This window comes from Podarcis tiliguerta (genome assembly GCF_965153285.1).
Source record: "Podarcis tiliguerta genome assembly, chromosome: 5".
NCBI classification, from domain to species: Eukaryota; Metazoa; Chordata; class Lepidosauria; order Squamata; family Lacertidae; genus Podarcis; species Podarcis tiliguerta.
This window is the reverse complement of record NC_139538.1, coordinates 60,194,527-60,218,330: the sequence shown is the minus strand read 5'-3', so window position 1 is coordinate 60,218,330 and position 23,804 is coordinate 60,194,527. Positions and strand designations below refer to the sequence as shown.

Below are 23,804 nucleotides of genomic sequence, written 5' to 3'. Positions count from 1 at the left end.
ATACTATGATTGGTAAAACACTGCAGAAAGTAAAGTGTTTGTGCCGAGAGTTATGATTATGAGGGGGAAACACGTTAGGCTTACGTGATCAAGTCAACCCACCTGTGATTAACACACTGCTGATTTCAATGTAACGTTAGGTTAATGTGCAATCTTTCTGCAAAAGGTCCAATAAATGGAAAGACCTTGTTTCTCCCTCCCTTCTACTTTCTCTCCCTTTCCTTCTTATTGCCTAGGCTGAGCACAGCTGCCACAGTTTTAGAAGCTAATGCACATAGCATTATATTTTCAAGGAAGAAAGAAAGCACTTTCAGCTCAAGGGTCAAATACTGTGACTCGTACTAAGCAGTAATTTTATTCCACATTTAGCTGCACTGATTGTAATAAATCTACAAACAACACAGCAGTGCTGATTTAGATAGAATGGCTAAGTCTCAAGCTCTGCATTTTTAATTTTGTGAAGATAATGATAACATTTATTCACTTGGTTGTACCTTTCAACGGGTACATATTTTTATCCTCAGGTCTTCTGCTTATAAAGGAAATGTTTTAGTGCTTCCAGTTCAGCATAAAGTGGAAACACCTTTGCATCTTTTCAGAGTTAGAGGATGTAAGGAATTCTTCTCTAATTAAATGATAAATAAATAAATAAATGTATATCAGCCTATTAACACTTAACAGGCACAAGTCAATTTTTGAAAGTAATGAACATGATCAATGCATATGTTTTTCTAGTATTTACACATATTTATAATAAACTGATTGCCAAATGTATTTGGCTATGTTGACATCTCTTGACAAACAGAGAGGCAAAATTGTCTATAGTCTGTTTATTTATTTATTTATTTATTTATTTTCTAGAAGGCGTGTTGAACTATCAATATAGCAAACGTTAATACTCTAGCTCAGAGGTTTTCAATCTTTTTGGGTCCAGGGCTCTCTTGATCAACTACATTTTTTCTGTGGCACCCATGTGGGTCTCAGAAGCCCAGTTCTGTCACCCCTTGCCTGCAGAGCCATCAGCCTCTCACCCTTTTCAAACACCCTCCCTTGTGGAGCGTTCTTAAACTCTCCCCTCTCCTTGGGAGTCCTCTGGACAGCCTCTGGTCTCTGAGCTGCCCTCCCTGCCCCAAAGAGAGGTGTCTCCTCCCACTGCCCCACCACGGGCCTGGGAAACACCCCCTGGCCAGCCCCAGAGGCACCATTCGCCTGGGGAGCTTGTAGTCAGGGCTGCTGCAACAAACCGCCACACAAGCCTTTAGGAGGCAGAGAGGCAAGAGGGCATTAGAGGAAGGGAGGGAAGGAAAGAGGGACAGAGGCCAGTGTTGCCCGTGGCACCCCATACCATATTTCAAGGCACCCCAGGGTGCCATTGCACACTGGTTGAAAATCACTGTACTAGCTTATGTTGAACACCTTAATCATGCACTAAAAATCACATTTCCTGTTTTGAGGGAGATTTACAAATGCCCAGAATTGTTTATACCCCACCCATCTGGCTGGGTTTCCCCAGCCACTCTGAACAAGCTAAAGGAGATGGCATTTTCCATTGCAGCAACCAGGCTATGAAGCTCCCTATCCCTGTGACACTGAGAACTTATTGACACTTCCTCTTGTTCTGCTGCTTTCCCCCAGGGAAAACCACTCTTTAGTGCTCAATCAGAGCAAACAGCAATTTGGATTCTTCCCAGATGGACATTTGTTCCACTCTATTGCTGAAGAGCAGCTTTTCCCTTGGAAAGAAGCGGAGCAAGGGGGAAACCACGCAGACCCATGCCTAGAAAGTGTGGGTCAAATGGAAAATTGTTTGGAGCTGTGCTTTTTAGGCACGGCACAAGGTGAAGTGTGAAAGAGCCCTGAGTTGACATTTACAGTGCAACCATAAGCATATCTACTCAGAAGAAAGATTTATTTAATTCAACTGAATTTATTTCCAAGTGAGTTGGGGTTCAGCCTGCGGACTTAGACATCAAGCAGAAACCTTATGTTTTGACAGGTCCATGGTCCTCCAGTTCCTGATTTTGTTTACTTCCAGGCTGTTTTAAAGAAGGATTTAAGCAGCAATGTTTATTTTATTATATTTTAATACCTGATGTTTTAAATTTGGTGATTTAAGCCACCATGAACATTTTCTGCAGAAATGTTTTAAGTAAATAAATCATTATATTGTGGCTTGGAATACAGCAAACTAATGAAGTCAGTTTTACTGCCAAAACAATGTATTCGTTTCTCGGTTCCTGCTGAATACAACCAGTCCAAGTAGCCAGAAAGCCATATTCTTAACTATAGCGATGAAAATTGGCAAGGGATACAAAGTGTTGCTCAGTGGGAGCAGAAAAAATTGGACAGCCACTTTGTATCCAATCTCCAAAAACCCAGCTATAATTGACTTGAGTCCTAGAAATACCTTAGCAGAATGTGGAAATGAACGATAATGCTAGAATTAGAAAAAATTTCAGAATTTGATATACGACACAGAAGTAAATAGCTTGCTTATAAGTTATTTGCAATGGATTGTGTTGAATGTTAGTCATACTCTGAGCAGACTTAACATGCCCATCAGCAATGGGTCTACTCTGAGTAAAGGTTAGTTGGAGATGGTCCAATGAAACTCCCATAGCATGACACTAAGGCTGCAGTCTTATCTTCATTTACCGGGAAGTAAGCCCCACTGAATGCAACAGGACTTACATCTGAGTAGAGACATGGCCAGAGACATGTAAAAGTGCATGCACATTCAGCTGTGTTTCACAATGCTGCTACAAATTAAATAAAATTAATACATTTGTCAGAGCGACAGAAACAAGTAATCTGAAGGTTCAATCCGAGCACTGAGGTCAACGGAGACCCTTTTCTGTGTGTCCTTGCAAGCTGAAATATGGTGGGTTGTCACAAGAGACTTCTTAAAAGTGGTCTTCTGTTTATGGAATGTCCTCTGCAGTGTGATTCATCTGGTGTCTACTTTAACATCAAGACGCCAGCCAAATACCATTTGACTTGCACAAGTATTAACCTCCATACTTTTAATCTTTGGTAGAATGGTATGCTTTACCATGATTTCATAGGATGACCAAATCATAGAATTGTAGAGTTGGAAAGGACCTCAAGGGTCCAACCCCCTGCAATGCAGGTTTAACATTGTGAAACTAGTTAGGGCTTGTGTTTGCCCTTATTTTTAGACTTCTCCAAATTAAAAATTGTTCTTAGCATTAGTGTTGCCATCTAAAATATTATTTTCGTATATTTTGCAACTTTAAACAGTTTTTATCGCTTTTGTACCCAGAGAATATTTGCCATTGGGAGACTGCAATCTCTTTGTAATCTGTAATATAAACATCAACTCAGCCTCTGGCAGCAAAGCCTGGGCCTTCTCGTAGGCTCCCCCTTTTCTCTGCACACCTCCATCTGTTTTTAATACTGCAAATGGCACGACAACTTTTCTCAAAATATGATGCTGTCATTTGGCATTAAGACATTTCCATAAGTCAGCTGGTGTGTTTCCCAGCACAGTATTTTCGCACCTGATATTGTGAAAGAATTATTAATTAAAACCGGGAAGAGGAGACCTGAGGATTCTATGAATTGGCAAATTGATGAGGAGCTGTAGTATCATGAAAAGCCTTTTTATTCGGCTCCGTCACTGAATTTAATGTAGTACAGGCGTATGAGTCAGGGAATCCCCAGACATATGCAACACCCCTTGAGTTACTTGGTTTTCTGACAAAGTGCAAAGCAATGATTCCTTACTATGGGAATCAGGAACAGAGTTTCTTCACAGGCTGGTCATTTTTTATTTTTTTGTTCTTTCTGAAATCTAAGTTACACTAACTTTCTGCTATAACCAGCATTTTAGCCTCTAGTTCTGCACTTTTTAAAACTCAGCTTACAAATTGTACACAAACCTGTAGCCTAACAGCCCAGTTGGAGCTAAAAAAGCCATTTCTAATGGGTAGAATCAGGAGTGAGCAGGCAAAGAGGAGGGAGAGTTTGCTTAATCCTTTCCCTGCTCATTCATTCATTTATTCAAGTTATTTATATCTTGCCTTTCCTCATATAGTTCAAGACAGCTCATGAACATAATAAAACAAAAACAAAATAGCAATGTTCGAAAAGAACAATAAAGGCCAGCAATAAAACAATTTAAAAACATCATCCAAAAAGCACAATACACAGCCATGGGTAAAACACACACAGAGACACAAAAATATCATAAAATTATTAAATATCACTTTGCTAAATCAAAACCCAGCCATCACTACTCAGATTTGTGTGTGTAGTTTGTGTTTTCAGATGCCAAACTGCACAAATATGCCCAAATCTGACCTTAAATTTTAAACCTAGCTCATCTGATAAGAGCCACATAACACAGGAATCAACTGCCCACTGAAAGTTCAGACATATTTAATTGTAGATATATATCTAAAGTATAAAAGTACAACTAAATTTTAGTACACAGCAGATAAATCATTTATAGAAGCAAATGAAGGGTTTTCTAATATCTATTCATGAAGGGGTGGGGAGAGAACCTTACCACATTGCTGCATTAGATTTGTAGCAGACTCTCTCTAGGGTGTACAAGTACTTTTTATAAACCATGACAGAATGGATGTCAAAAATGATTTAACATTTACTTGCCTGTTAGTCCCTTAATGCTAATAAAACACAATGCCATTCAAAATCATTTCCATTTGGCTGATTAGTGTAAGCTCTAAACAACCTAGCGAAACACAGCTTGAGCAAACCTCACACGTTCTCTTCCATTATAAATGCCTCAAAAACAAATGCACATGGTTTTGTTTATCGGCAGCTTCCTAGAGAGTGTACCATGTCAAGTGAATTTATTTGTAATAGATCAGCATCACATTGGAAAGATTAGCCCCTTTTCCTGAGACATTCCTGGAGGCCAAACAAGATCATTCATACACTAAACAACAGTCAGCTTGCCATGGAGAAATACATACTGTTATGTAGCTGTGGAAACGTTTTGAGGAAGTAGAGTATCTTAAATAACCATGGACTGCTTATCTGCAAGTCATGTTGCTTGTTCCACCTTCTCTTCCAAATGGTTTTATGAGTGGAGGCAGGAGGGATGTATTCTGAGGGTGCGAATGGTTTATATGGGGCAGGGGCACAGATAAAAAGCATCTAGGGTGGGGTCCTGATCTGAACCATAAAAGGTAAAGGGACCCCTGACCATTAGGTCCAATTGACTCTGGGGTTGCAGCGCTCATCTCGCTTTATTGGCCGAGGGAGCCAGCGTACAGTTTCTGGGTCATGTGGCCAGCATGACTAAGCTGCTTCTGGCGAACCATAGCATAGAAATGCTGTTTACCTTCTCACCAGAGCAATACCTATTTATCTACTTGCACTTTGATGTGCTTTCGAACTGCTAGGTTGGCAGGAGCAGGGACTGAGAAATGGGAGCTCACCCCGTCATGGGGATTCGAACCGCCGACCTGCTGATCAGCAAGCCCTAGGCTCTGTGGTTTAACTCACAGCGCCACCCGCACTGAACCATAGAGGGAAGCAAAATGTTAAAAGCTCCCACATCTCCCACCATGGTTCCAACCTGAATTAGGATCCCAGAGTCTGCTCACTAATGATGATGGTGATGCAACTGGTCGTTGTGTGACTTGTATCATATCTCCATCTGTGTGACTCCATCTCCCCCTCTGTTATTTTCCCCAATGCAGAGACCCATCTATGTTGCCTATGTTAACTTTTTAAAGGCACCGGGTACATCAATGCTACAATATAAAGCAGCATCAGCCAGGCAAATTCTAAAAGCAGAGAACAGAATAAGGTAACATGAGAATGCTAATTCAATTAATTATCACCCTTATTCATAAATTATTTCCTTCAAAGGTGATTGCTTTAGAGTGCATGCGTATGTTCATGATGAATTCAGGTGCTCACTCATACGGAAGCAAGCTGTGTTACAAGCCAACAAACTACTAGAGCATGAAATACAACATCAATATTTTTATAAGCTTAACGAAGTAACTTGCCAAACTTCTATGGTTTAAACATCGCTAGATATGAAAAACATTTTAATTTATTTTGCTGTTGACATCATTGGTCTTGGCTACAGTACTGATGGACAGGCAATAGCCTGTGGGACTAGCACAAGATCAGAGATGATATAATGTAAATTGTCCTTTCCAGGTTCTCCAGATTAATGCCGAAAATCTAACTGCACTTTACAAGCAACACTAAAGTCAATGGAATGTACTTCTGAGTTTTAAAAATGTATTGTAAGCATGGCAAATGAACTAAGCATCTGTTTACGATTCATGCCAAACAAGGAATGAAAAGGCATTTCAGCATCATGTACGACAGCAGTCAAAATATGAGCATATGGCTGGAGGCTGGAGATGATGCTACCTTTCCATTTCCAAAGCAACCTTCTGATCTTCTGAACTGTAATAGAATGTAATTTTTTTGTTTGGCAAAGAGTGACATAACACCATGCACTCCTTTTTTTATTATTAAAAAAATAGATTTTATGAAAGCTTTTTCATACTGCAATAAAAGAATGTAATCTAAATAAGAACAAAAACAGAGAAAGAAAAAAAGAAACCTCAAAGGTAGCTCTTAACCTTAGTCTCACACAGAAAGGGGTGAACCCTCCCCAGCTCTCACCTGGGGGCTTTCCTTTCTTCTCAATAGTCTCTCACCCTGGAAGGTATTCTCTTCCCTGCCTGTCACTCAGGGTCCTTCCACCAACCAGCCACCACCTTAATGTGTGTGTACCCCCATTTTAAAGGCACTTCAGTTCCCTATTAATTATATCTGAAGAGCTTAAAATGTGTTTGCTTCTTTTGAATATGCTTGGTTGTGGCTTGGGGGGTGAGGAAGAGAAGCGTGTTAGATGAATGATCTCCAACTTGACTTCAGCTTGTCTGGCCTGTAACTTTGCTTTTTAACGTTCCCACTGACATCCGCAGGACTACTCCCTAAATTGGTCTTTGATAACATGATCGATTCTGTGTGGTGATCTCCTGGAGGTTCCTGCTCACCTTGCTCTTCTTCTGTGGACTGAATCCTGACAAATTAACCTTGTTTTTAGACTACATGTACACTAATGCAAACCACTGCTAACACAAAGTTCCCTCAGAACCATGGTTTGCAAATGTTTTCAAACCATGGTTTCACTCCAGTGTTTTGATCACTTCCACTGGCTTGCATGTAATGCATTATAGCTAAACTGGCAAGGGAGGGGGGTGTCAGTCTGGATAACAAAGAGAGGCTGGAGCTTGATTTGGACATCATGGTTTGCAGATACCCAAGTGTTATATTTTTGCTGGCTTACATTTTTTGAGGTATTTCTTGTTTTTCAATGGCACCCCCCCCCCAACTATTTATAAATTCATGCACAACAATAAACCTGAACTTTTCTACATTAGAATTATCTCATCTTTTAAGACCATGTGCTTTTGCAAAGGAAAACCAGAGTTACTTCTTGTTAATTGCTTGATTTATTGTATTGCCAATGGGGCTTTCTATCTGAACCTGCTATGCCTGCAGAGTGTAGCATGTACTGCTGACAAACGTGTGAGTTAGAGTTCTAATATATGTATACAATCTCAGTGGGAGAAAAATATGCATGGCTAAACTCAGTGGAAATAAGCTGGAAGACACTAAAAGTAAAGAACCGATCCAGTAACAAAGCAGATGGAAAAAAATGGGGGTAGGGACAAAGAAAACAAAAACGGACTGTGTTTTTTAACAGAGATCCACTGACAAAGTGGTGTGTGTGTGTACACACACACGACACACACCAGAGGACAACTTATGTTTTGCAGTGCACTGCCTAGGATTCTCCACAGAAGGTTTGTAGAATGCTAGGGCATATGAGAAATGCACTCAGTTGAACTGAAAAGTGATGCTAAATTCCAGTAACTAATAAAATGTTAGTCTTAACATCTTTTCTAGAATATTTATGACGCTGCGCCTGTGCGGTATCAAATGTACCAGCATTTATCAATTTGTTCTACAGCTACAAGCACACCTAAGCACATATCCCTATGGTTTGCTTCCATTAAAATAATGATCCCTCATTTTCTGCCAATTCCATAATACCAATGAGAAAGGGGGTTGCTTCCAAGTCATTTTAATAGCCACTTCCATCTTAATATTCTCCTGTCAGCCACACTGTCTTACACTACCACAAATTAAATGGCAACCTCCTTTTTTTAATCTTTCCTTTTAGTTTGAAAAATTGCCATACATAAATGCCAGCCCTTTCCCCCCATGAAATAATTTATTCCTCATGTACAGGGAAATGCAATCATTCTGTAGGCAATAATGTTTGTTTTTAAAATAAATGTATCTGATTTGAACACTCTAAATTCTGAAGGGTGGCAAAAGGAATTCCCATCTTTTGTGACCTTATGAAACAGTTTATATTTATGGTTCTGAGTTAAGGCTATTGTGTTACATTTGTGCCCTGCCCCAAGCTGAGGAGAAAAACGAGGAATAACTTCTCACACCTGATGTATCCTGTCCTTCACCTCCCCTCACCCCCACCCCAGATTTGACTTAAGATGTGAACTGGCCATCTGAGACTTCAGCCATAGTCAACCACAACGTTTTACACAACAGATGAAGTTTTACACAACAGGTGAAGTCAGACTGAAGCCTGGTTCACATGTAACACTAAGTTAAACCATGGCTAAATGTGATTGAGAGAGCTGTAGTCAGAGCAAAACTGCAACCACTTCACTCATTCCCCAGTGCTGTTGTACCATCCAAAGATAAACCATGGCTTAGCATTACGCTCAAATTGGGATGATGATGATGATAATTTTTGGTGACAGCAGTCACGAAATTAAAAGACGCCTGCTTCTTTGGAGAAAAGCAATGACAAACCTAGACAGCAACTTAAAAAGCAGAGACATCACCTTGCCAACAAAGGTCCATATAGTTAAAGCTATGGTTTTCCCAGTAGTGATGTATGGAAGTGAGAGCTGGACCATAAAGAAGGCTGATTGTCAAAGAATGGATGCTTTTGAATTATGGTGCTGGAGGAGACTCTTGAGAGTCCCATGGACTGCAAGAAGATCAAACCTATCAATTCTGAAGGAAATCAGCCCTGAGTGCTCACTGGAAGGACAGATCCTGAAGCTGAGGCTCCAATACTTTGGCCAACTCATGAGAAGAGAAGACTCCCTGGAAAACACCCTGATGTTGGGAAAGATGGAGGGCACAAGGAGAAGGGGACAACAGAGCACGAGATGGTTGGACAGTGTTCTCAAAGCTACCAGCATGATTTTGACCAAACTGCGGGAGGCAGTGGAAGACAGGAGTGCCTGGCATGCTCTGGTCCATGGGGTCACGAAGAGTCGGACATGACTAAACAAACAACAACAACAAATAATAATAATAATAATGATAATAATAAATTTATACCTCGCCCATCTGGCTGGGTTTTCCCAGCCACTCTGGGTGGCTTCCAGCAGAATATGAAAATATAATCATTCGTCCACTATTAAAAGCTTCCATAAAGATAGTGATTTTTTTCACTTAAACCAAACCTCAAGCTATGGTCAAGGCTTCTTCTTGGCTTGCTGATCATGATGTGTTGGGGGTGGGGCAGACAAATCAAGTCTCCAAGTTTAGACATAGTGCTGAGCCAAATTATGGCTGAGCTCCAGGAAGCGTGGCAATAACAGGACCCAGGGATGAGTAAAGCAGCTGCAACTTTTGCTCAGAATACCTGCATGCTTGCTTGCTCACACTCGGCCAAGGTATGGCTTGGATTTTGTGTGAACTGGGGATGAGTGTTGTCAAGTGGGGCCAAGTACAATTGTAGTAGGTTGTGTCGTGTGTGGTAAAGGAATCAGCACAGTATTTTACATCAGTGTGTGTGTTTTTGTTATCAGGCCTTCAAACCGATGACAGATCCCACCCTTACTTTTCCTTTCCCAGCTCTGATTTGGCAAGGTGAACAGTAAGGAAACAGGAAACAGACTCCTGGGCAGGCATCCTAAGAGTCTCTAGGAAACTAGGAAAACAAGCTATAGCGCTACCTGTGGATGAATGAAGATATAATGGGCCTCCAGGAATGTGTAAGACAACTGTCAAGTGCATGAACATCACACACTAGAGAAACAAAACTTGGCAGCCCTTTAGGAGTAAGGGCGTACCCCATTAGCACTGTATAGCATTTCCCTTCCTCACTTTGATGTGTAATGCCTTGAGCACAGAGTAGCTACTGCCCTTGACACTGCCAGTTACCACAGTTCTATAAAGCTTTGCAATTATGGTTTATACGACTATAAAAGAAAGTGCATTGGCGTGAAAGGTAATCTCTGGGAGAGGAGATACCAACACAGCAAATATGAGTAATAGCTGTCTTGTTTGGATGCAATGCCAACTGAGAAGGGCATTAAAAGCACTTTGCTGGGACATTATTAGAAATATGTATTCAATTTCAGGGTGGCAAAAGTAAGGCATTTTTATAAATGAATTGGCAAACACTTTAAATCTTACTTTTCTGTACTCTTTTACTGGGCTTTTCTTGCCTCGTTCAAGGACACCCAGGATTCAGAATAAGTACTGCCCCTGCTTCCGCTGCAATCTCGCAATTTTCCTTGGGGCTTTCAATTCATTAATGCATCACCAGCACCATTGAAAAAATGGCATGTACCCTCAGTTACTTTGAAATAATGATAAATGTAAACAAGCATGGTGATGGGCTCTGTTGTGTGTATATATATATTCTAAACATGACAGTAACCTACTACCATTTTTGTTTCAGTACAATGTTCATTTAAACTGCCCATACACACAAATGCTTTTCAAGCGGCGTAAATATGAAAGTAGTGATCACAGTGTGGATTTTGAAGCACACATAACATTATGATGATGTACAAGTTGGTATTATTGTTTATCCCTGAAGTTCCACATCTCTCCAGTGCAACTTAGCCTTAGCCACTGTCTCAAGAAAACATAGTGAATGTTGGTGAGAGGGACAATTTGGCAGCAAATAAAGGAAACCAGAATGTCTGAAGGCATTTAAAACAAATGCCGCATTTTATGCATTGCATCACACAGGATCTTAAATTACACAGACCATTAATTACTGTTAAATATTTTTAGCCATGTTTACACAGCCACTTGAATTGTTTTTACATATGAAAGTATTTGTAATTGCTTTTTAATTGCTGTAATAGTTTTTAGAAAGGAAATAATGTAGCTGTTTTTAATACTGATGTTTTTATTATGAAATTGCTTTGAGATGCTATATGAGAAGCGATTCAGAAATAATTCCATTCATAAGTGTAATAAATAAACAAATGTATCATAAAACCTGTATTAACAGTGCTAATATAAAATACTGGTGGTACAGATAGGCAACTGGGAGTTGTCTATCCACCCTCTTGCAGGGTTCATTTTGCTTCAGAAAGAGGGAAAACCCTCTCCCCCACTGCAGATGACCAGGAAATCCAGATTTTACAGTGGAACACTACCCCCCCCCAAAAAAAAATGGGACGCAGGTGGGGCTGGGAGGAGCCTAGGGTGGAGCCTAGGACTTGCTGATCAGAAGTTCGGCGGTTCGAATCCCTGCGATGGGGTGAGCTCCCGTTGCTCGGTCCCTGCTCCTGCCAACCTAGCAGTTCGAAAGCACATCAAAGTGCAAGTAGATAAATAGGTACCGCTCCGGCAGTAGGGTAAACGGCATTTCCACGCGCTGCTCTGGTTCACCAGTAGCAGCTTAGTCATGCTGGCCACATGACCCGGAAGCTGTACGCCAGCTCCCTCCGCCAATAAAGCGAGATGAGCGCCGCAACCCCAGAGTCGGTCACAACTGGACCTAATGGTCAGGGGTTCCTTTACCTTTTACTACCAAAAAAGCAGGGCAGGAATCTAATCATAAATTTACCTCGGGGGGACTATTGTTTTGTTCTTGGATACCAAAATAATAAGGCCTCAAATGAGACATGGAATTCTAAAGACAAACGTCACAGACTAAACTTTAAACAGCTATTTCACAGCATGGGAAAGACGGTTTGGAGTATAATATAGTGCATCTACTATGAGTAGACTTTTGACAGTGGAGACTGCCAATCTGTGAAGGCAGCACAACTATCAATGGCTTTGGTGAATATAATCTAAAAAGCAGGGGTTAGGTGACCCATGATGTTGCCGGACTACAAGTCCCATCACCCCTGAGCGCTGGCAACAAGTTCCATCTCCTGGTCATAAAGATGCAAATCTTCTGTCTCTTGAAGACCAATGAAGCAGGACAACATTGAGCAAGTAGTTTCAACAAGCACTGCAACCCTGAAATGACTCAGAATCTGAAATGTAGAATGATAGAGTTGTAAGGGGCCCAGAGGGTCCCCATGTCCCCTGCGATACAGGAATCTCAACTAAAGCATCCATGACAGATGACCATCCTATATATGACAAGTTTCTTCCCAAGACTGATGCTTCTGCTTTCAGGTAGAGTTGGCAGCAGTGTTCCTAGCGGAGGATAATTTTTCCCAGTTTGCCACAAAATGCTCTTCAGAATGACACTAAAACGATAACTTGGTGGGACATTCTGGGGGGTAGCTACCATCTGACTACCATAAAAAACACCACACTGCTGGAAAGTTCACCCTCAACACCCTGATATTCACCATCAACCCTCCCCAAATGGCTTTTAAAAAAGTTTATATCCCACACTTTCTCCCAAAGCAGCCCAGGGTGACAAACAGCAAGTGATAAAACAATAACAAACACCTTTAAAACATTTTAAAAACAGTTCCAGTACAGATACAGACTGGGAAAGATCTCAACTTTAAAAGGCTACTTGGAAGAAAAAGGTCTTCGGTGGGTGCCTAATTTTCAATGCAATGGCCTAGGGCTACAAGAAGTAGAAATAAAAAAAGGAATATTTTAATGGCTGCACCCATTTCAGTTCATTTCCATGTCGGATATGAAGCAGAGAAATGGGGACATCTCAGCTCAGTGACTTTTGACACATGTTTAGATGGCAAACAATTTATATTTTTATTTAATGGAACTTGATACAGTACGTATTTAGTTTTTGCACTTCTGCACTGATTTCTCCTCAGGAGAAGTATGACCCCTCAGACTGGGTACTCAAGCCTCACTGTTAAGACCTGAGAATTACTGCTGACATATAACTCTCAAAGTGATTAAGAATGCAATGAAAGGCAGGAAAATGTGAATATCTGCTCTTCCTTTTCATTTAGAGGCAACTTCAATGGACATTCATAGAATACACTGGAGCTTAAAAAGCCCACTTTCCTTCTTTTTTTTTTTTACATGAGTATGCTTTTGAAGAAGGAGGCTGAAACCTTTTTGAGCAATATGTGTGTGTGTGTGCAACAGCCTGAATACCAGCAATAATACAAAAATGTTTCTCCTTTAGAATAACTGTACAATGTTCTAATTTAAATGTTGAATAACATTTTAAATTAATGTCTTTCAAAAGAATATGAAGTAGTAAGTCAGTCTACTAAAATTTTCTACACAGGTATATTATTATGAGCATTTTTAAAAAATTAAAAAATAAAAAACCTATTCCAGATAATATTCTGCATGTCACTCACTGTGTGCTAATTTCACTCATGACTTGACTGTTAAAATTAAGGTAGCTTTCAAAATTGATGGGCTGGAAAGTCATTGAAATACAGACAGTTGCTACGTGATTCCCGTGTTACTGCCTAAATCTAAGTACTATTGTTTATGTGCCTCAGCCGTGAACCATAATAAACAATCTATTCCATATTTGAAATATTGTGGGAGATAATTTGCCAAGGCTTTCCTCATTTAGAATTCAATGGTCACACCAGTTGGTTACAGGTTATTTTTTTCAAAGGTGAAACACATTCATCCTGTGTATAATCTCTCTCTCTAGCTCACACACACCACTGTTTTTGCCAGTTTCATCCACAGCTAAGGCCAGAGTTATATTTTAAAAATCTGCAGGAGGCAATTTTAGCACTTTACACTTTTTCCAGCCTAGCATCCTTACCAGCATCATAAGCAATAGCCCAGCAATGTGGCACTTAAGTACCTGGTTCAGGGGTTGTCAACCTGGTCCCTACCACCCACTAGCGGGCGTTTCAGGATTCTAGGTGGGCTGTAGGGGGTTCTACAGCACAAGCTGAATCCTCCTTCCATCGAGCACTGGTGGGCGATAAGAAAATTTTACCATCAAGAAAGATGCATTAGTGGGCGGTAGATATAAAAAGGTTGACTACCCCGACCTAGTTAAACAAAGTCCATGCAGGTTCATTCTCAAACAGGTCTACAGCAAACTTTAGTGCTCAACAGAAGCAAATGCCAATTAGGGTTTTGCTTGGATTGCAATATGTTCTGATACATCGCTAAGGAGTGGGACTCAGACGCATGCCTAGAAAACACATGTCCAAATGCAAAACCACTAAGCCCCTTGCTTTCTAGTCACAGCACAAATGGAAGTGGGGAGGAGCCCAAACTCTGAGAAGATCTCTCTCTCTCTCTCTCTCTCAACAAACAAGGCAGAAGCCCTCTTTCCCAGGTGATATCAACTCCAGGGCCTACTGTAATTCAAGTGCCCAGGACAAAAATCTCCAATTGCCACAGCAATGATTCTGTACTGCTAACAAACAGATTCACAACCCACACACATTTCAGACATGGGTTTGAACACAAATATGATGGGGAGGAGATAATCTCCCCCATTAATTTAATGCCAATATATTAGGAGAAAAGGGCCTCTGTTCAGTACTTAAAAGTACTGCTCCCATATTGTGGCATTCCCTCTAAAATGAAGTCAAGCTTGCTTCCTCCTTGTCATCTTTCTGCCAGCAGTCTGAGACCTTCCTATTTAGAAAGGCCATTGAGAAATAGGTGCAGACCATGTTACTACAGGACAATCAGAATTTTAATTCTGGTTCTAATTTTTTCCCCCTTGTATTTGTTTTTAACCATTGTTGTTTTTTAACCAGTTTGCTTTCGTCATTTTGTATTTTATGATGATGGTTTTTAAAGAAGCCTTGTAGCCCAACTTAGGAGAAAGGCAAGATACAAATACATTAAATAAATTATAATAAATAATAAAACCATGAGGAGAAAAAACTTTCTCCTAGTATGGTGCTGTCACTGCTTGTAAAGTTTTGTGAAAGCCTCAGAATCACTTCTCACTTTGCCAAGGTAGATAACACACATTTCACCTATATCCATGTCTGCTTGATTTCCAGGTAACTTGAAAAAGATACTGCTTTATTTCATATTAGCTTCAGCATTTAATTTCCGTTGAGGGTCACTTAGAGAATAACTGCTGAAATAAAGGGAAACTGTCATCATTATTTGCTAAATTCTCTCCTTCCCTCCCTTAGCCATACACTATAATCTCTCTATAATTTTTGGAGATTGCATCTGAATAAACAATGTTTTCCAGGGTTACCTTATTCCTTTACTGACTCACCCTGGGTGCTTCTTAAGTGAATTTGAAGTGAGAAACACTTTTGAGCCCCAGTTCTTACAGTCTAGTGAAAATCGGGGGATTTGATGGCTTTCCTTATCTGTTGTGAGAAGGCATTTTCTTAGGTCATAGAGCAAAATAATATGATGAAGCTAATTCAAAATACATGGTTTTCACTCTGATATAGAAAGCTACAAGACTCACCAATGGGTTAGACAGCAGTGGCAATGACCAATAAGATAAGCCAGGACATAAACTTACTAAAGAATAGCAATGCCATTAGTTGACTCCATCAAAAAATGTAATTACTGCATGGAATGACTTTCAGTTCACAAAGGAGGAAGAAAAGATTCTATCCTGTAGCTATTAGAGAAATGCAGAATAAGAAGATTGAAGCCAAAGTAATATGCAAATAGCCTCCCCCCCCATACCATTTTTTATTCCAAGAATGTGGACTCTAAATTTTCACTAGAACAAAAACCACGGGGTACAGCACAATGTAGTGATCTGAAAAAACTACCATAAATATTTGTTTACTGTAGACCATAGACGCAAAAAAACAAAGCCTGAGAAGGCAATTCATATTATCTAGCCTGAGCCACAGTAGAACGGTCACAAAGAAATTAATATTTGTGCTATGGCTTCACCCTTACAATTTATGCTTAATTTTTGGCAGGCTTAATCTGGGACTCATATGGATACCAATATATATTGCCCCCCCGGGGGGGGGGACAGCAGCTGCAACTATTGTTTTACCTGGAGAAATGGTACAAAGATAAACCCTACCTTTCTCAGACCAACCCTGTGATTCATTTACAGTAAGGTTTTCAAACGCAACAGGAGATCCTAATCTATTTGAACCCTAAAATACGGGTGTTGCCTAAGAATTATCTCATATGGCTTAAAATATCAGGGTGCAGAGGAAGATGCATCCTAAGCTCCCTGACACCTTCCCTGCTTCAAGTTAGGATCAGGTCCCTGTTGTTTGCATGTCATTTTAGTTAAATGAATGTGATTAAATTGAGGTCCATACTACCCCTGACTTTAGTCACATAATTCCACCCTAAAGCGAAGACTTGTTTTGAGATACTGTGTGGCGGTCTGTCTAGACTCGATACCGTAGCATAGGGCTATAGGAGATTTAATCTAGACCTAGATTCCTATGCCTGCAATTTGCCCAGAAAAGAGTTCTATTGAAATTCACTTAAAGGCAGAGCTATACACCTACTGCCATGTGTAGTCTGGCCCTAAATCTTTTGAGGAGTCATGCTAGTCAGAGAAGCCTTCAGAAAGTAACTACTACTGCTAACGCTAATATTCCTCTCCTTCGTCATCTCCTCCAGAAAATAAAAATAAAAAACCTATATTGCAAAGGAATAAAAAACATTTATAGACAGTGTAAATCTGACACTGATCTTATGAATTAAAACCTGTCATTTGTGCTGTTCATTGTACATTCATTTCAATAAGTATTTTATACAGTGTGCTTTCAGCTAAACCACTTTTTCCCTTATGAAGCAAGTGACAAACAAGGAAAGAGTATGAACATTAGGCAAAGGCAACACTGTAAAAAGTCTGCAAAGGAAAAATAATTAAAAACATTTATTGTCTCCACATCTGGTGCACAGAAATATGTTTAACAACATAGACTGAACATTTAACTTAATGCTTCAATGTGCAAGAAAGCATTATGATAAATATATTCCACAGCATCATTCAAATTTCATCTTAATTGCCACTGGAGTTGTACGTTTCTGCTGTCAGTGGGTGTCTGTGGTTCCTCGTTATGTGTCCTGGCCTGTCCCATTGGTTTTTTTGGCAAAAGAGATTTTGCCTCCATGGGTGGGTCTTGAATCCTCATCTATGGATAAGCTAGGGGTACTCTCTGCAGACATCCTGCCCAGGAAGCTCTGTTGTGTGGGCCACTTCCCCTCCTCTTTGGGTGTTGTTGGGCACATAAGGGGACCTAAATCTGTGCCCCTTAGGAGATTGGCATAGCAAGGACACTGATGGCTGAGCCACTGGGGCTGATGAAAATGGGAGGAGATGCTGGACTATGCCAAAGGTCCATCTAGTCCAACATTTTGTTCTAACAGTGACAGCCAGATGTTTATGGGAAATCTACAAGCACATTTTTCTCCACTGGTATTCTCCTGCAACTGGCATTCTGAGACATGCAGTCTCCAGTACTGGAGAAAGATCGTAGACATCATGGCAAGCAGCTATTGATAGTGTTATCCTCCTTTAATTTATCTAATCGCCCTTTAAGGTGTTTTCTCTCCTTCCTTCCTGGGCTGACCAACCATTGGATAAGGCAGCTGTTCCACCAACATAGCAGACTATCACAAATCCTAGCATAATTTTAGTGTAGGACTGATCTGTCTGTTCCTCAACATTTTCTAGCTGAGTTTAAGTTCGGTTAATTATAAAGTAAAATGGTGAAGGTGATTAATTTGAAGAAAAGGCAATAGTCTCCTCAGGACCATCTTTTACAGCAACTCTGTCGGCAACCTGCGAAGGAGCCTGAAGTATTATAGTCAGCATGTCAATGTAATCAATATAAATAATATAAAAGATTGACTAAATATTAAGTAACCCATTGGCTTCGTCCTTGGATACCAAGTGTGAAAATTAATGGAACAGCCATAAAGCCAAGAAGAAAGTAAAATTTCTTACTTCAGATTTCTAGAAATGAGAATAGCTGCTGGCTGCTTAGCGAGGCTGAATTAGCAAAGCTTGCTTACAGCACATAGGGAAAATTGCCTGGGACCAGTTATGCTTCAGGCAGACCTTGCCAAAACCTTCTGTTCATGTTTTAATGAAGATAAACAGGTACAAATCCAGACTTCATGTCAAATGAACTTCACTGGGTGGCATCAATTTTATATTTAATTCAGAAGAAAAACTTGTTTCTAATAAGTTATTTTGCACAACAAAGTATTGGTTCTGGTAACAAGCTGCAATGCCAAGGTGTTTCAGACTCTGATATTCACATATTTGACTTGTTATACAGATGAACTGGTGTAACCACAGGAAATTGGCTGAGGGGAAAGATCAACAGTCCTCTGACAGAGAAATTTGAAAGAAAAGGATGGTATAAAACTATTCAGAGTATTCTGGACAAAGTATTCTGGAGTACATTTTATAAATGCACACATGTAAGCGGCACATACAAATGCTTTGCAAGTCAGATAACCATGTGGCACATAGCGAAATAACATTTCTTCCTATACAAAACCTAGAGAATAACTTCTAAGTTTTTTCAGGGTCAGTTTTGTTCTCATGATGAGATCTTCAGAAAGCGACATAGACACTGTGGTTTCAAGATTGCTCTGATATAAGAGACAGGACTTGACACATGTTTTTTTATCTCCTTCCCATCCATTCCGTTTCTATTATTTCAAATATTTGTTTTAAGATCTTTGCCTCTCTTAAAGCTCCCCATTATTAAAATTCATCCTTCCCTACACAGGTACAGCTTATATTGCAAGGCTTGTGAAGGTGAGTGGCAGATAGATTGACATTTATTCCCTGTTGTCACACTACAATCTAATGAAAAAAGATTATTTATTTGAAGATAAAATGCAATGAGAAATACCTTTCCTATGATACATTCAAATGTATAAGAGTTACAAAGGCAGATAAGGGCACCGGTAGTTTTACAAGGAACATTTATTTATACACAAAAGAGATCTGCAATCTAATTTTGTTTTTTGTTTTTTTAAAGTTGCACATTGTTTAACCTTAAGCCTCAGTATGGTTTCTGACATATTTGCTTTCTTGCAGCTATCATCCAGTTCTGCACACCAATCACTTGGCATTTATCCTTCGGAATACACTTTCTCTGAGAACACTGGTTTCAATTCATGACGCTGAAAGAAGAGTACCACTCACCGCACATCAGCTGATTTTCTTTCAGGTTCTGAAATGATGTTCCTTGTAAACTCCTGGGGAAAGCACAAACTGTTTCTTCCGAGATCCGAACTGAGGCATTTCTAGCCCAGTGTAAAACCCATTTGAGATTACAGTCACAGGTGAGAGAATCAGTGTAGAAATGTCTGAAATGAAACCCAAAACCAATCAATACTGTCCCTTTCAAAATGATTTTTATACAGTGATTGTCACAGAAAACTAATCATTGAAACACTGACAACATTTCACAAATCTTAGTTAAGTAACTCTTAGAAGAAAGCTAGACAGATAATCCGAGTGGCGTCCGGCACTGATGACACAGCAGCAGCAAGGACAAGTTGTGCATCCTCTATCTGCACATCATCATCCACATCCATTCATCTCTCCTCCATGAGGCTGAACATGTTGTTGCATGCCACCCCAGTCTCCAAGCAGTGTAAGATTCCAGGGGTTCCTCCCCAGGGTTTGGTCTTCTTGGAATGAGGCACAGCAGAGACTATGTTGCATTTATGATCTATGATTTATTCACACATATATACAAAAGAAGTTTAAAGACTCTCTCAAGGCAAATCTTTAAAAATGTAGTATAAACCCCCAACAATTGGGAAACACTGACCTGCGAGTGCTCCAACTGGAGAACAAGGTGTCATGGGCTTTGAAGACACTTGAACTCAGGACAAAAGGAAGAAACGTACTAAGAGGAAGGCATGTTTGACAAACCCTCACCATGATCAACTCTCATCCGAAAACCTATGTCCGCACTGTGGAAGGATGTGTGGATCCAGAATTGGCCTCCACAGTCACTTACGGACTCACTGTTAAGACCTTGTTCATGGAAGACAATCTTACTCTGCTATGAGTGATCGCTGAAGAAGAAGACAACCTGAGCCTGCAATGGAGGGACTCACAGCATTAGCACCCAGAAGGTCTTGCTTTTTCCATAGCCAGTGCTTTTCTTCTAGGAAAAAAAGGGGCGAGTACTGTGTATCTTTGAGTGCCCCCATAAAAAGAGCACTGGCCACAGACTTGGATTCAAGCAGAAATTAAGCATGGCTCTCATTCTCAGGCTTCTGTCTGCAGCCTCCTTCCAGTTCAGCTCCCGCACATAGCTCTACTCTGGCTATTGTCCTTCTCACTACCATCCAGGTGAAAGAGGGGTCTCATCCATTTGCCTTCCGGCACAGAGCAGCTTCATTTCTTATACTAATGACATGTATTTAGAGCCAATTAACTCACCAAGAAACCTGCCCAGCTCCTTCAACAATGGAAGCCCCCAGTCTCACAACACTGTTTCTCTGTTGGCACAGAACATGCATTTCCCCCCAGCTAAGCATGGTTCCAACTTAGGACATTTCTGATAGCTGCAAATAGAGGAAGGGCAATTCACTTGCACTTCCTGGGTTAAATCAAGGTTCACATGTGCTTGAAGTACCCCCTCTAAAAGCAATGAAACTTTAAAGTCATGGCTACTGTAAGTCCCATTTATTGAAATAGTTCTATTTTAATAAAGATTAAGTGCATTTCTTTTCACTTATTGCTTACAGTCTTCCTGAGCAAAGCCCAGAGTAGCTAACTGCAAACAGAAAGCCATACAGTCAATGCAATCATCCAGACCCTATGATCATCATCTGAAACTCTTCTTCGTGTGCCTCCTCTGTGAGAGGTCTTGAGGGCAGCAACACAAGAATGGGCCTTTTCTGCAGCGGCTCCCCACTTGCAGAATACTCTCCCCAATGAGGCTCACCTGGCGCCTTCATTACGTATTTTGAGGTGCCTGGCACAAACATTCCTTTTCTCTAATGTTTTTGGCTAATTAATCAGCTAATCTATGGCCTTTTAAACTAGGGTGAGGGATTGTTTTTGTTTGTTATTATGATATGCATTTTTGTGTCATTTTGGATGAAGGGTGGTATAGAAATTTGATAAATAGCAAGAATAATAAAACAACCAAACATAGCATAGATCAAAATATAAATCAAGTTTAGCCCACGTGTCAAAGCAATGATAGAATCTGTAGAATCCATTATAATTAATTTAATAACAAGGTTCCTCCTCCTGGCCTTGATGTCTCAACTGCAGGTTCCCATACTTCACTTCACTCATATAATGATGGGAAATTCTTGTCGGTGGGATGATCCCATGCCACTGGGGAGCGTTCCAGGGCATTCTTCAAAACATGCTTGAACTAATTTGTGCTTACCATTAATGTCCTAAACCATTCAGTATCTTCTCCCGTATAGCTCTACGCCTCTGCAAGCCTATGTAAACAGCACTGCTATTTGCCCACGAGTCTGATTATGCCACCACGACACTATGTAAACAATGCGGCTCTTTAATCAGATGTTTTGTTTGTCTTCTTGGACAGCAGGATAATGATATGGGTGTTTTAGCTGAGATTTGTGCTCTGCATGGATGCACCATTCCACCTTTCCCTTTATTAATGGGATATGTATACATGCCAATGAGGAGTTTGCTCCCAGGTCCAGTAGCTTGATGAATTTAAATGACATCCTCCTTCCACTTATGGATGTTTGGGAACAATGAAAGTTCTTGTCTTAGCGTCCAATTCAACATTTGCTCTTAAGCTTACAGTGCTATATGAGGTATTTGGGACGTGGGTTATTAGTACGGAATTAAAATAATAATAATAACAACTCTCACTATGTGAAAGCATGTAGCCAGGTTATCTACTGTATGTGACTTAGGATTTAAACATTTTAACTGGAGAAGTGGGGAATCCAGTTTTTCAGAATTATTGAGGTAGAATTAATTTTGGCTCTCAACCTGGGAATTTTAATTTGGCATTTCAGGTGAGAGAGAGAGAAAACACATTGAGTGTAGTCACTGTGCATCTGCTGCTCAGGAAATCACCCAGGTAAGATTTGGCAGGCTACCACATGTGAGAGGTGTGGCTGCAATCCAATGGATGTGATTGGAGCGAACCTCCACGGAATTCCCTTTCTGGAATGGTGATATTTATTTTCCCAGGCTTGTATATATACCATGGGGAAGGGCCATAGCTCAGTAGAAAATCTTTGTAGGCATCTGCTTTGCATGCAGAAGGTCCCAAGTTCAATCCCTGGCATCTCCAGGTAGGGTTGGCAGACTTCATATCAGAAACCCTTGAGAGCTGCTGCCAGTCAGTGTAGATCAGGCATCCCAAAACTCGACCTTCCAGCTGTTTTGGGACTACAACTCCCATCATCCCTAGCTAACAGGACCAGTGGTCAGGGATGATGGGAAATGTAGTCCCAAAACATCTGGAGGGCCGAATTTCGGGATGCCTGGTGTAGATAATACTGAGCTAGACTAACATTTGGTTGGACTCGGTGTAAGGCTCTGTTAGGTTTTATTCTCTCTCTCCTGTTTAGTTTTAAGCTGTTAGGTTAGTTCATTTGTATTGTTTTCAGTCATATTAAATGGATTGATTTTTCTCTAATGACGTATCTACTTTTTTGACACCATGATTATCTGCAAAAAGTGCCTGGTATGGTTTTGGTTTTTTTAGTTCTACTGTTGCCCATTTGACATGCTCAGAACCACTCTGGGCACAATTTTGTGGGAAAGTGGCATACAAACAAAGAGCCCCAACCTATGATGTTTTGACGCCTGAGGCAAATTGCAAGATGGCGTCCTCCCCACCCCACAATTCCATGTCCCGAAACCAAGCAGATGGAGGCTGAACCTTGCTTCAACAGTAGTGATGGAACAAAGCATCCTCCACTGAGGGCAGCATGCTAGCTAAGCAGGGGTCATGGTAGGCACAACACCTTGCTACAACACCTTTACTACCTTATACCCACTCTATCAGCTGCCTGAGGCATCTGCCTTACTCTGCCTAACGAAAGCCATAGATGGATATTTGCATTATGCCTTCCAAAGCATTTGACTTTGATGGGCCTGCACTATAGCCTTTCAGTTCCATAATTCCAACAGACGATGTCAAATTCTATTTCTAATTTAGTGAAATCAATAGCAGTATATAGGCTCTGTACTATTTAACTGCCACATGGAAGTCTTTAAGCAGAGGTTGGATGGCCATCTGTCATGTATGATCTAGTTGGGATTCCTCCATTGAAGGGGGTTGGACTAGATGATGCTTGGAATCCCTTCTAACTCTACAATTCTATGAGTCTATGCAAGTAATTATAGAAGCACTATTTACCCTCTACACTCGTTAATTTTTCATCATTATTTTTATTGTTTAATAAAATCCCCCCATCTTCTAGAAAAGAGGAATGTTTAAATGTTTTAACTCTAATAAGTAGGTTTAATCTAAGTAGGGTTATAATGAACATATAAGATGTTTTATGTAAACACTGTAAGGAATTAATTTGCTTGTTCTCTGCTTCCATCCACCCCTTCATAAAATGTTAAGGGAAATCAACCATAAAGCTTCAGCATTTTTTTAAAAAACAACTTCAAATTAAAAATCACAATGAAACAATTATTACAACCCTACTAT

General features: G+C 40.3%; 1 protein-coding gene across 1 annotated transcript in view; it reads right to left on the bottom strand.

Annotated features, from left to right (window-relative positions):
* ADGRA1 (adhesion G protein-coupled receptor A1) overlaps positions 1-23,804 on the bottom strand; it is a 307,922-nt gene that overhangs the window by 183,537 nt on the left and 100,581 nt on the right. Inside the window, exon 7 of the mRNA XM_083443486.1 lies at positions 19,322-19,485. Coding sequence (XP_083299612.1) covers positions 19,322-19,485 — 164 coding nt within the window. The remainder of the gene's footprint in view (positions 1-19,321; positions 19,486-23,804) is intronic.